General features: G+C 39.7%; 1 protein-coding gene across 3 annotated transcripts in view; it reads left to right on the top strand.

The window, feature by feature from the left end:
- Positions 1 to 14,298, top strand: part of edil3a (EGF like and discoidin domains 3a) — a 131,407-nt gene that overhangs the window by 87,571 nt on the left and 29,538 nt on the right. For all 3 annotated transcript variants that reach the window (XM_086314079.1, XM_086314077.1, XM_086314080.1), the window contains 3 exons: positions 4,493 to 4,648; positions 5,457 to 5,601; positions 5,818 to 6,002. In XM_086314079.1, coding sequence (XP_086170205.1) covers positions 4,493 to 4,648; positions 5,457 to 5,601; positions 5,818 to 6,002 — 486 coding nt within the window. The remainder of the gene's footprint in view (positions 1 to 4,492; positions 4,649 to 5,456; positions 5,602 to 5,817; positions 6,003 to 14,298) is intronic.

The raw sequence follows: 14,298 nt of genomic DNA on the forward strand, positions 1-14,298 counted from the left end.
TTTTACTTTAGAGGCTCATTTTACTGAGTGCTTCGTACACAGGTTGCTGTCTGTGTCTGGAACAAGAGAGAGTGAAATTGTGAAAGGGTAAAAGTTCATTCTATACTTCTTTCTTTAATATGCTGCAGTGTTACTATTTTATATCTAAACCAAATTTACAGAGTACACAGTGTATGCTAAGTGTATGCTCTTTGTTAGATTATAATGAAAAAAAACCTTCAATAGCAAACTATATCTAAAATGCAAGCTCATCCTACTACAAGACATCAACCTCTGAATGCGGATCTGAATTGTTTTTTTAGACGAGAGCTGCAGCTGCAGACCAAAAGTAATAGAAAAGGGAAAAAGATCAAACTGTGCTAAATACTGAGTCACTCAGTCTCATTAGCAATGACCCTAAACTGCACAGATACATAATATATAACCCATATCAGAGAAATGTCAACAAAATTTTGCTAGCAGTTTATAAAGTTATAGTTTATATAGTTATAAAGTTATGATTTTGTAAAATTAGACAAACATAGAAAGCTATAGTCTCACAAATTTGCTAGGTACCTGATTTCTTTCTTTTGTTTTCTCATTGTAAATATTTATTTTGCATTTCTTTTTTTAACAAGACATGCATCACTATTAGCACTCGAGCGACAGAGGTCCTTTTCTGAGTGGTGAATTAAAATGTGAAGAATCACCCCAATTACCCCAGCGGTGGCCTTTTAGTGACAGGGCTTCTAATTAGTGCAAGAAGTATCTATCTCTGTGGAGAATAATGAGAAGAACAAAGAAATGCTGAATTGGAAAGTGTGGGTCACTGTGGCTCCGAGGCTCTAAGAGGTTTCCTCATGTATAATTACCATGATACGTTGGTTTAAGCGTGTAGAAAAAATTGGCGTAATTGAGTCGTAGCCCTAAAAGTGGAAATTAAGATACAAATCACTGCTGTAAAATATTTATTTCTTTTTTTGACAGTTCAAGCATAGATGATAACCATTATAAACAGCGCTGGATCTGTTAGAGGCGATGTTCTAACCTCGAATGTCGTCAGGAGACAATGCTTAGAGCATTTCTGCTTTTTCAATAACAGAAAAAGGAGAATATAACTTGAGCTCGTGCTCTCAAATATTTTACTTGTAAATTGCCTTATTTCATAGTAATGTTACCACTCGTTTACCAGAAAATGTGCTCAAGCCCGCAGAATACCACAGCAAATGTAGTCGCACTGCCAGTTCCATTTTTGGCACAGGCTTTTAAAGGGTTTGTGCTCTTAAACAGACTTTAGCTAACAAACATAAAGCGAAATGCAGGCTTCTTTCTTTTCACTAAGTTGCTGTGTGAAATGCACAGACACAATAACAGCAGCACTGACTCACACAGAACCAGCCTAATTCATAGGAGTAATTAAAATTCTGTTTTAGTCTGCATTTCTTTTATTGGTTTGGCTGTCCCAGGTTAATGGTCCTTTGCCTAAATACTTCCTCAGAAGTGTGCTACTGCTACCCATCTGTTCTGCACAGAAATGGAAAGTTAGACAGCTGTGTTTTTATATTTTGACAGGGAATGAGATAGATGAGCCTTTTTTAGTGAAAATGACGCTGTTTCATTTCAATGTAGTTCCAACAAAGAATAACTGTCATCAGCTCTTATTTTCTTTATCTTATTTGTCACAGTCTGAGAGGCTATGTTGGTCTGAGAATTGCCCAGTGCCCTCTGGCTCTACTCCCCCCCCCCCCCCCCCCCCCCCCACACACACACACACAGGTTTTTTTTAATCAGTGTTAAAATTGACTGTAATAAATGGCAAATAGTATGTGTCTGTGAGTACAATGAACACAGCATCACTCCTTAGTCACCACAGGCTTCTGCGTTTTGCCACAGTGAAGTTAGCTGTCATCAACTGTCATCAGCTGTCTCATTTTTTTTATACAAGCTCACCAGAAATTACAGGCGAGTGGCATTTTTTTTAACCAGTGCTGACAGATTGAAGACAAAGACTGTAGGGAAGCATAGATGTGGCGGGTCTAATATTACTCACAGGTCTTTCAAACTTGCTGCAGTTGTGAATAGAGAAGAAGAACCAGCCGGTGTGATAGGCTGAGGTTTCTTCCAGTCAATCAGTATTCCTCAGAAATGTAAAACTCTGTCAGCGACTATCACCGAGACAAGCTGGTGTTGACACCATCAAGTCTTCTGCACTGATATTGAAGAGACAGGATCCTTAAAGAGACACTTTGTTTATTTTGAGTTCACCGTTAATACCATCGGTTTTTGTAAAACACTCTATACATATATATATATAGACTTTGTATCCAAGAAAGTCCAGTGATTAGAAAATCGACACGCTGTCAAACATGCTGCTGCTTTGCCAAAAGAAAATGTTCAGGAAAATATTGAAAATGCATCCTCTGGCCATTTCATTAGTTACACTGGTGTAATTGGTTATTATTAACCCAAATATTTTATGTGGAAATCAGATGGAAGTAGGGCTGTGCGATATGACCAAAATCTCATATCCCGATATTAAGACATCTATCGTCCGTTAACGATGTAAATCACAAAAATGTAACATTTTCTGTAAATTCTGTGAATCTCGGGCAGCTCGACTTGCGTGAAGTGTTTCCAGCTGGGCGTCGCTTACCTGGAGTCGAGTGTTTTAACCGATGCATGAAACTATACATTTTTAGACATAAGTTGTAACAGCCGCCGTTTTCTTTGCGAGTATTTATTACATGGCGTGCTGCAGGGAAAAGCCTGTTCTAACGTTTGAGTCCAAGGTTTATTTTTAGCACCTGGCGGCTCTTTTTTGCTTCTCATCCGTAAACACTCTGCATCTTTCACGTGATTCAGTTTATTTGGAAAAGTCTCAACAGGATCTTGAGCTTTATTGTGAAAGGTTTATGTGGAACAAGCGGACACGCGGAGGTTTTACCGTCGTTGTTGCTAACGACAACGCATAAAAACAAACACTTGTCTGTCTGTAGTGTGGTTATATTAAATGTAAGAGAAAGAGAGAACTTTAAGAAATTATTATAGCCACTACAGTGACCATCAAAATAATGAAAAAATATTGCCGTAAACAGTTTATTTTGCGACACCACGAAACAAACGATAGCGTAAAATGAAACGATAGACGTTTTTATATCGTCATCCGATATATGTCGTTATATCAAACAGCCCTAGATGGAAGTAACTCAGAGCATTTAGCCATTTAGACATGGTCAGGAGGAGTTCCTGCAGTTTAAACAGAGAATCAGAAAGGGTAAGAAAGGTGATTGGTGCCAGACAGGTATTTCAGAAACTGCTGATTTACTGGGTTTACATTGGTCCACATAAAGAGAAAATATCCAGTGAGCAGCATTTCTCTGGTTGAAAATGCTATGTTGATGGCAGAAGTCAGGAGAATGGCCAGACTGCTTCAACCTGACAGGAAGGCAACAGTAACTCAGATAACCATTCATTACATCCAAAATATGCAGGAAAACATCTTGAAGCAGACGGGCAACAGCAGAAGAAGACCACGCCGGGTGTCAGCTATGAACAGGAAACTGTGACAACTATTCACATGAACTCACCTGCATTGAACAAGAGAAGATTGCAGAAACACTGTGTGGTCTGATGAGTCTCAATTTCTCCTATGATGGGGTCAGAATGTGGTGTAAACACAAAAGCATGGACCCATCCTGTCTTCTATCAACAGTGCAATGATGGCGGGGATATTTTCTTGGCACATTTTGGCACTGATACTACCAGTTGAGCTTTGTTTAAATGCTACAGCCTATCTGAGTAGTGTTGCTGACCATGTTGATCTCTTTATGACCGCAGTTTACGTGTCTTCTGATGGCTGCTTCTAGCAGGTTAACTCACCATTTCACAAAGCTTACATCATATCAGATTGGTTTCTTGAAAAGAACAAGGAGTTCACTGTACAGATGCCAGACCAAATAAGGATGTTAATATGGACCACAACCTTAGAGGAATGCTTCCAACACCTTGCTGAATCATTGCCACAAATAATTAAGACAGTTCTGAACGCAAAACGGGGTTCAATGTTATGCTAGCAAGGTGTACCTAATGAAATGGCCGGTGAGCATATACTTTATCAAAATGAGCTGTCAGGGAAAGCTACTGAAGATATTGGTCTATATGTAATGAATCTGGTTTGTGGGTGCTGAGTAGGATCTATGGAAGCCATTCGTCATTTTCCTCTTTCTTAGTGCCTCTTTTTCCTCTTGGCTCACCAAGCTGCTTTACACTGGCACCATATTGACAGTTTGCACAGTGTGGGCAGACTGGATATGGGGTGTACAATTGATTAAATGTTCTATTTGGACACAGACTTTTAGAATAAGATGGATGGCCCTGACAGAAAAGATACAAGGGGGTGAACTGAACTCGATGACATGCATGCTCACAGACACTTACACCTCTATATACAGTGTCTGAAAATAAAGCTAGAATTTCATCTTCAGCCTATCTGTGTTTTTTTTCTACTCCACAGATAAACCTGCAGAGGAGAATGAGGGTCACGGGCCTAATTACCCAGGGTGCAAAGCGTATCGGCAGCCCAGAGTACGTCAAGTCTTACAAAGTAGCCTACAGTGATGACGGGAAGACCTGGAGAACATACAAAGTCAAGGGCAAAGATGAGGATATGGTGAGACACTTGTACGGGCACACAGACATAGGTGTACGCATCCATCGTCACCCATTGCTTCTTGTTCTGTGGTAGACAGACGAAATACACACTCATACATGCGCACACATCGACTAGAGACTGTGCACTCAGTCAAGGACAGGGTGGAGGACATGATGAGATGGCTTTTTAATTAGCTAGCGCACACCGGGCCCATCCTGCTGCCCCTTACCCCCCTCCACTTTTATGACTTCTAGATTGAATTTTTATACTATTTGGGGATGAACAGCCACCAAATAGGCCACAGAGCATTCTATCATTCCTGACAGCAAGCCACGACTGTCCTCTCTTTGGCCGAGCTCCGAAACAACCAGACCTCCAAACTTATTATCAGATATGTTGTCAGATTTGTATGCTCTACGTCTGGGCTTTGATATTTTTAATTTAGAGCTCTTTTGTTTTGCTCAGTCAAAGCTAGACACGGCTATGACATGTCTATGTTTGTTTGTACATCTTTCGCTCCAATCATATAGTTTCTGTCAGGCTATCTTCAGCGATTTGGATGAAACACTCCAGAAGGTAACGTGATATAATTGGAGCACTAATTTAAAACACACCACTGTTCTTATGAATTACTGGCTCAAATGGTGCGACAAATTGTCTATTTTTCCCTGTAATTCTAGCTCATTGACCTTGAATGACAGCAATTTGTTGAGCGTGGAGTAGACACTAGAGACAGCGGCGGATAGACTGCCACATTATTGAAAACTGATCTGCTTCACCATCCTCCCCCGCCCCCCATCTGCTGTTATTTCATCCCTTGCAACAGATTTTCAGAGGAAATGTCGATAACAACGCTCCATCAGCCAACTCCTTCACCCCTCCCATTGAAGCCCAGTACGTGCGCATTTACCCCCAAGTCTGCAGGAGGCACTGTACTTTACGCATGGAGCTGCTCGGTTGTGAGCTAACAGGTGAGTGAGCTTTCTTTATCCAACTGAATACACTAATCACCATCATTATCATAAATGCATCATACTGGAATTTGGAAATCCACTCCAGTATGCCTCTTGCACAGTTGTTCCTCTTGTTTTTAAGTAGTGTCAGCACTGAATCCATTTTCAGGAGGCCTGGGGTTAGATGTAAAAAAAAAAAACAGTTTAGAGCCAATCTGTTTTTGTTGTTGCCAGGCTGTTCTGAACCACTGGGTATGAAGTCAGGCCATATCCAGGACTATCAGGTCACAGCCTCCAGCATCTTCAGGACGCTCAACATGGACATGTTCACTTGGGAGCCTGGGAAAGCCCGTTTAGACAAGCAGGGCAAGGTCAACGCTTGGACAGCTGGTCATAGCGACCAGTCGCAGTGGCTACAGGTGAGATATAATCTGAGCCAAGTCTGTTATCTGTTGCAGCTACTGTAGAGATAAATCAATGTATTAGCAGCAAAATGAACAACAGACACCCCTGTTCTTGCAGATAGCTGGCTTTCATTCTGATGAAGGATTAGCTCTTACCTCCCTGGCATAATAATTGATGGTTGTGCATGGTAATGCATGCCAATGGATTCAATTATATTTCATAGGGAAGGACTTCACTGTTCATGCCAGTTGAGAATTAAATTATCTCTTAAAAAACCACCTTTGTTAGCTGCTTCTCAGTATCCTTCTTGGAAACAGTCAGTAATAGGTTGTAAATTCTGTTTATTTCCATGTCAGTCTTTCTGAATCCAACACCCACACTGCCTCAGTTGGAAGAGTTGCGCCCTGTTATCTCTGGCTGCAGTCCAAGGCTTTCTATCTCTATGAAACCAGCCCATCTATTTGTTTTCATTACAGAAGTGAAGGCTAAACATGTCTCCTGAAAGGGACAAGACACGTCTCTAAGTGAACGTTTACCTCCCAGTCTTTCTGTTTAACAATATGTGAGATTGATGGTGGCTGAGGGAGTTTCAGATAGATATCAATAAGGCTCAGTCAGGCTTAGAATTCCCTTACGTATGGCCTCATATATTGGATTTTTTCTTTTTTTTTGTTTTTCATACAAAAAAGAAAAGTCATAAACGCTTTTTGCTTTTAAAGTGCGAAACCAGATCTTACTTCATGCTGTGAAAGTGATAGCATAGAAGAAAATGTGATGTGGATTATCTCATCGGGGAATTGAAGATCAGTGATTTCTTTGATTTCTTGGCCTTTCTCGCGGACTTGCTCGCACATACCCCCTCCCTATCAGTGACACAGTTAACGCTCTGTAGTCATACCGACTGGTCTAGCTGTTATTAGATTGGTTGGGTTCTGATTCAGACATGTTTTTTTATTACGCTGAAAGCTTTTTTTAGATGGTGACGGCACACAGGGCTGTGTGTCGGTGGAGACAGGTACTTAGGCGGGCTCCATCCATGCTAGGGAGTTTGGCTAAGCAAAATTGATTGCTTTGGGTAAAAGAAAACTTGCAGTCTCATATTACATGCTGTGCTGGCGGGAAAGAGGAGATGCCATACAGATGAAGTGAGAAAATCAATGGCTTCCATTGCCAAGAACCATTTCTGTGCACACGAGCAGATACAATATCCAGCTTTTAAAAGTCGACATTTAAGAGTTCTGTACTGTAAAGTATGTTGATGAGGCTGTTGGTAATGACTGTTTTGAATATTTAGCGATCATCTTATATGCATTTGTTAAGCTCCTGCTATAATCACTGTCTTCTTTCTACTCGTTGCCATGGCAAATAATTGATTCAGAGTGGCGTTACTGAATGACTTAAAACCTCACAGACTAATGGAATTAATCAACCTTAATGATAAAATAAGTATTCCTATTAATCAAGAAAACTGTTCTTTTGCAGATTGGACACAGTGAAAAACCCTCTTTATGCATCAGGGTACATAATTAATATATAATATGGATTGCTTAATGCAGTGGTTCCCAAACCTTTTTTGCTGGGCCCCCCTTGTTTTACAAGAAAAATGTTTGCGCTCCCCCTTCTCGCGCATGCACGCGCGCACGCACAAACACATCCTCCAACCACACACGCCCATATTTTGCTCCATTGCGGTTTATTTCACACCTCAAACATTTAGTAAACAATTAAGCAAATACAAGTAATCTGCAATAAATTACAGGTAGTAATACAATAAACTACTAACTCTTTTACGCTACGTCCACACCTACACGGGTATTTTTGAAAACGCATCTATTTCATCCACACGTAAACGGCGTTTTGAATCACCGAAAACGTTTTGCGTTTACATGTCAACAAGGAATACAGAGTTCATCACGCAACGTCAAAGGTATGTGCCTTTTTTCACGTCACGCTGTGCGCACGTTTTTGTTTACATGAGATGAATTGCAGAATGGCAGATAGAGACAAAATACTGTTAATCTGACTATCTTCAGGTTTTACACGCTTACATACACACGCAGTTACTGTCCCTCCATTTAGAAAGGCAGAGGTGGCACGGTGTGATTATTTTACATGTAGTTGGGTTTTTTTTCTTGTGTAATAATATTCAACATTGCTATCAATACATTTTTCAAAAAAATGCCTCTCTGTGCAAAATGGGTTTAAAAACATAAAAAACTGTGGGATCCTGTTTGTCCGTGATCTGAACAGTCCGGCGCTGCTCCCGACACAGGGAGAACCTGCAGGGGAGACCTACCTCGGCACTTGTGCAGGTGAAACCAAAGGGAAGATATGCTTCACCATATTTTCTAGTCTTTGGCTTAGAATGAAGTTGGTTTGGAAACATATTCAGCAATGCTTCATCTCCTGCTTTGCATTTCTGTGGGCGCCCCGTGCTAGCAGTGTCCAAGCGTTTTGTTCCCCCCCCCCCCCCCCCCCCCACACACACACACACACACACACACACACACACACACACACACACACACACACTTATGGAAGGTCTGGCTTAATGTATACAACAGAAAAGACATGATGATGCACAGATTTTGTCAGAAGGCCTTTTTTGCTTATCAGAATACCCACACATTTCTAATAGATATTGGCATTCCAGGTCAATCAGCTGTGACAATGGGTAGGAGGGAGGTAACAATAAATGCACATTTGTCAAGCCTGATGTCACCTTGCACTCAGTACAGGAACAGTTTACTATGTTCAGACTGATAAATAATCACCACTCAGTACCCAAAGCTGAGATATCTGTAGCATTACCTCAGCCGTGGCTAAGTAAAACAGTTTTTAGACCAACTATGCCCAAATATGCCAAACCTAACACATTTACATTCAAAGACACAGCGAGTCCTAGAGACAGTTGCTGGAAAATCACAGCACAAATTACTGTGCTGTTAAACTGTTGTTTGCAATAGAAATGCAGCCATTTAGTTTGAGGACAGCTCAAAGTAAATGTTCAGCAGCTGTAAATGTTTGTAAAGTTAGACCTAATCTATCACTCTACATTAGGGTGGGCGAATCTGAAATTGAATAGATATATTTTACACAAAAATAACTGCTGAAACCTGGAGGGCCACTGATCTAGCGCCTTCTTCCTTATCAAAGTAACACAGGCAATTGTCAAGCCTGTAAGACTTTGTTCTGGAGAGAGCATATCAACCAACCAATGTGGAGCCCTAAATAGTAAGACATTTCCCCACCTAGTAAGCACGTCTATTATCATCATTTGATCTAACTGCACAGTTAACATTCTGAAGTTAGCAACAGCCTTAATATAAAAAATATTAAGGCTATTATATTCCTTTTCATTTTGCGACAGAAAGCTTTTAAGTAAAGAAAAAAAAATCACCAAGAGCTGGACCTTTTGGTCACCTTCCAAGTTGAAGCTATTCTGTTCTGACAGGGGATAAAATTACACACGGGGAGACTAAACCAGAAAATTTCAAGATGTTTTCAAGAGAGGAGCTGAAGCTGTCAGACGAGGCTGCCAAATGTTTCGAGCTGGCATAAGCTGATTAGTTAATTATGCACATTAAAATGTCCATGTTGCAGAAAGAACGTGATAGAGAGACAGTTGCTACTTTTCAGTTTCATAACTGTTCTGTTAAAGCAACAAGTGTACTGCAAATTTTCTGACAAGCACTGCTCGGGACTGTGGAGAGTTTTTATGGTGGATTATGATAAAGAAGCCCCAGAGAAACAAGTACACAAGGCTGGAATGAAGTGGGATTGTCTCTTCCCTCATATTTAATTTGGTTGCGGTTAACAAATGACTTGGCAAGAGTTTTGAATTCTCCATTTGTATCTCTGTCATAGGCGGCACTGAGGAGGTTTTACATTTTCTTGCTATTTGTATGTTGGTTATTTGTTGACACTCAGCTGCAGTATTGGTATTGACATGCCTTTGCACTTAGAAGTCACAGAACCTTCAGGAATTTAAACAGGAATGTAAAACTCTTCTACAAAGGAATTGCAACTTTTTCTTAGATTATTCCTAATATTGGGTAACTACATTGCAATGGGCTCAAGTAAATAATCATTAAATGTAACCATACAGTACATTAGTGAAACAAGTGTAAGCATGGCCTTGTGTAGACATAGATAGCACAAAATACATCACTTAGTTTGCAACTTGTTAGATTTATTTGTATCCAGCAAAGGTTACAAAACAAGTTATGAACGCAATTCCGGTCTGTGGTTCATTTGTTATCCCCCGTCTCCATGGTTTTCACACCCAATTATCTCCTTAAAATGATGAATACGTGTGGTGTGCGGCTGTGGCACCCTGATAATCACCTCTGCCTCTGATGATGCAGAGTGAGCGAGGTTTGTGTGAAAACTTTGAAAGAAGTACAGTAACTCTCTTTTTAATAATGGCGCTAATGGTTTACTCGGCAAACAGTGGTTGTTGCTAATATATACACTGTTTCTTTAATGCAGTGGTGTTGTAGCAGCTGTAACATCATATCCTTTTTACACTGATGAGTCACCATGTGCTTGACCAACTACTCCAAAAGCATGGATCACAGCTCACTGGTAGGCTGTGAAAAAACTGCAGGTGGACCACAAGTAGTTATTTACAATAAATGGAAATCCTTTTCATTTTCCTATTGCTGTAAATTTTAAGAATAAAAATGAAAATAAGATGCAGGTGTAACGCAATCTGTACTTACGCCAAACCTTTAATGCGTGGAAATCAGGACTGTTGACCTTGGGCAGTTCACTAGGTGTCGGTGTCATCAATTTCACCCCGATGTTTAACCCAGAATCACAGTTTCTCTAGAAATAGGTTACAAGAAATCAAATGCGTCCCAAATATCTATATCCCCCGTCCGAGGCTAGTTTCGTAAAGGAGATTGGTAGTAGCTGCTCCACCACAGGAACAATAAGGCTTCCAGCACACAATGGACACCACACTTACTTAACATAAACACATTTATTTGACACAATTTTAAATAATAAACCTTTTTTGTAGTGTCTTTCCACTCAGTGTCACAAGGAAAATAAAATAAATAAATAAAATCAAATATGTATCCTTTAAGGTCCTTTGACCAAATGAAAATCAGATACATGAAGTAATGCTATTAATGGAGATTCAACCTCAACAAAGCTAATCATTGCAAGGTTTTTGTTTTAGTGGAAACAAAAACAAGAAGAAAACATTTTTCTTTAGTCTTGTGAGCAATCATCAAAAATAAGAAAACCAAAGAAAACCATAGGCCTGTGTCTGATATTATTATTTACATCTAAACCTAGAGTCTAGCATTAGCATTTATGGATTCAAACACAGCATCAGTGCTTCAGAGTTTCTGTGGTTTCTGTAAGTAAATCACACCAATCCATCTGTTTACTCTGTATTAGACAGATTTGCCCAGATATTATCACTGTTTAGTTTGTAACACGGGCTTATTGAATGAAGAGCATTGATGTTGCAGGATCGTAAAAAAAAAAAGAAAGAAAAATGAGCAACCATAAACTAACATGCAGAGCAGAGCACACATAATTAGTGTGAACTATGATAGTGCGGGTTTACTTAGGCAGATGCTGATGAGGTAAATATTGAAAGTGCAGCAGGTGAAGTACTGGGTACTCATGGGGGGGAGAAGTGCCTCTCTGTTGGAGCACGTGGGACCGAGGAGAAAACACATTGGGCGATTACAAACAAAGATGGGGTAACAAGTTAAAGAACTGCCAAAGAGAGCTGAGATCAAGGTAGCACTAGTTTACAAGCACACATTTCCTCAATGCCAATATTATGTGCAGAAATCAAGTATCAGTTTAAAAAAAAAGCTATTGCACTCTCATCTTCTCTGTTGATCCTAAGAATTTGGATTGATACTACCAGTACAGGAGGTTTGGGAAGTTGGAAATTATCATAAAGCACTACAGGTATATGACAGAATTGGGTTGCAGCCATTTATTTCTTGACATTGGCTAAATGAGTCTGTGTAGTCAATGCTCACTAAAAATGATGAAGGCCAGCCAGGAGATAGTTTTCCCTCTCCAGCTTTTTGGCTTTGACAAAGTTCCAGTCTGCCACCTTGAAAATAGCGAGACAGTAGGACAGCAGATTGCATCATCAAGTTCTGGTTTATATTTTTTATCTATTACCTTCATTCATGAATCAGTATGAAATAAATACCAGGCTATGTGAACAGTTTGACTCAGTACTTTGTATATGGTTGTTGATAGCAGTAATTGGTGGTTTTGACCATTTCCTTGTTTAAATCACAAGAAATGATCCATGTTGAAAGAGCAGTCCTGACCTAGGAAGAAGAAGACATTACCGGCATGAAAAGAAGCAGGTTAGCTGAGCTTTTTGTCTGAAGTCTTCTCGATTTAAATGAGCATTGCTTTAATTCGTGGACCTTAAAAAGTCATATTGTAGCAGGAGTTAGTGATCCGGTTATACTGCTATGTTTTTTAATGGAAAAAAAAATACTTTTCACTCTATTGAGTACCTCTTTGTGATTTGCATACTTAAGAAACACTTCAAAAGTTTAAAGGATCCCTCAATGTCATGGAGACAATGGCAATACTTCCTTAGCATACTTAAGGCATTTCGTACAGTATTAATGGCTTTTAAGCAAGTAAGATTTCCAGAGAGAGAAGCGTAAAAGCCACTAAGCACTGTTCATCTGAGGCAAGTGGATATATTTAATTCATGGTCCAATGCTCTTAATATGAAGCACGTCTGGAATCCAAAGTCCATCAGCACCAAAAAGGAATGGCAGTGGTTATACAGTACCGGAGGAGACTCCCAGCAGGATGAATGTGAGAGATTAGTGTTGTCGTGTTAAGGCTAGGCACAGTACAAGCAGCACTTCAGATAGATACAAGCCAACGTTTAAATGGGATGAACAGTCTGTTGCTCAGCTGTTACTCAGATGTTCTTCTTCTCGCCTTATCCTCATCTTGAGATTCATGAAGCACTCTCGGTTTCGTTAATGTTCTCAGTGTTCAGTCATAGTAACCCTGCTTGCTGTGGGTGGTTGATTATTACAGGGGCGGTGGTGTGGCAGACAGCGTCATTGCTTCACAGCAACGAGGCCCCGGGTTTGCTTATTCTATCCAGGTACTGCAGCTTCTCCCACAGTCCATAGACATGCATGTTGGGTTAACCGGTGACTCTCAATTGGCCATAGATGTGAATGTGAGCGTGAGTGGTTGCCTTTCTGTGTACGCCCTGAGACAGAATGGTGACTTGTTCAAATAGATAGATGGATAGATGATTAAAGGCACTCAGGACACTCAGTAAGCAAATATTTAGATTAAAAAAACATTTTGCTAAAAGCAGTATTCATGATTTTTACCAGAAAGTGTAACTTTTTAATGGGTTGCATTTCCTAACAAACAGTGGTAAATAAGATCAAATAAATGTTGTTATGTTGTCATTTAGCTTGTCTTTATCTCACCCACTCTCACAGACAGGTTAACCTCAGTAAAGGTCAATGTTGCAGTTGGTAATGTTGTATTTATAAACTAAGGAATTAAAATGATATCTCAAAAAAGGCGTGTGATATCCCACCAAAAGAAGGCACTGCACTTACCTGGTTTGACAGCATCAGTGCATCTCAAAAGTCTAAATAAACACACAAACACATCTGCGGATATCCGTTGTTTCATTAGAGTGAATTTTGTAATAGGAGCAGAAAAATTACATTAAAGTCAGTAAATTAATTTCAGATATAGTAGTGAATGATTATAATCCTGCAATTTTTTATTTACTCTTTAAAAGCATTCATCAATTTTTAAACCTCTATGAGTGTAATTTATAGTGCAATTCAAAATGCACTTGTAATAAAGTGCATTAATTAATATACTGTTGAAGAAAATCACCCACAGTGTTCGTTCATAAAGCATTTTACACGTTGACACTTCACACTTTTTCTCATGTGGGTCAAAGACAAGAGCGCACAATAAGTAAATGTGATGCAAGATTGAGTCCTGCACAGTGCCTGTGAGCCTGCATTTGATATAATCAAACCGGGTATTATCATTTCACCAATTTTGCCGAGCGCAGCTTCCTAATCAAATTGCTGCTTCAAATACAGCGCTGCTGACTGCAAACTCTATTTCTTTTAATCAATAGAATTAGCTGGGTGTTTGTCTCATCCATCCACAGAGGAGAATGGCTTTAATTTGTCCCATTGAAACTCTCATCTCTTCTTGAGTGTTTATGCAGCAAAGATGAAGTGTGTCCTTTCTAAAAAAAAAAAAAAGGAAAGAAAAAAAAACAGAAGAAAAAAAACAGAAAAG

This window comes from Aulonocara sp. 'chitande type north' Nkhata Bay, linkage group LG12 (genome assembly GCF_057382095.1).
Source record: "Aulonocara sp. 'chitande type north' Nkhata Bay isolate Kocher_YH1m ecotype deep benthic linkage group LG12, A_spYH_male_GT1.1, whole genome shotgun sequence".
Lineage (NCBI taxonomy): Eukaryota > Metazoa > Chordata > Actinopteri > Cichliformes > Cichlidae > Aulonocara > Aulonocara sp. 'chitande type north' Nkhata Bay.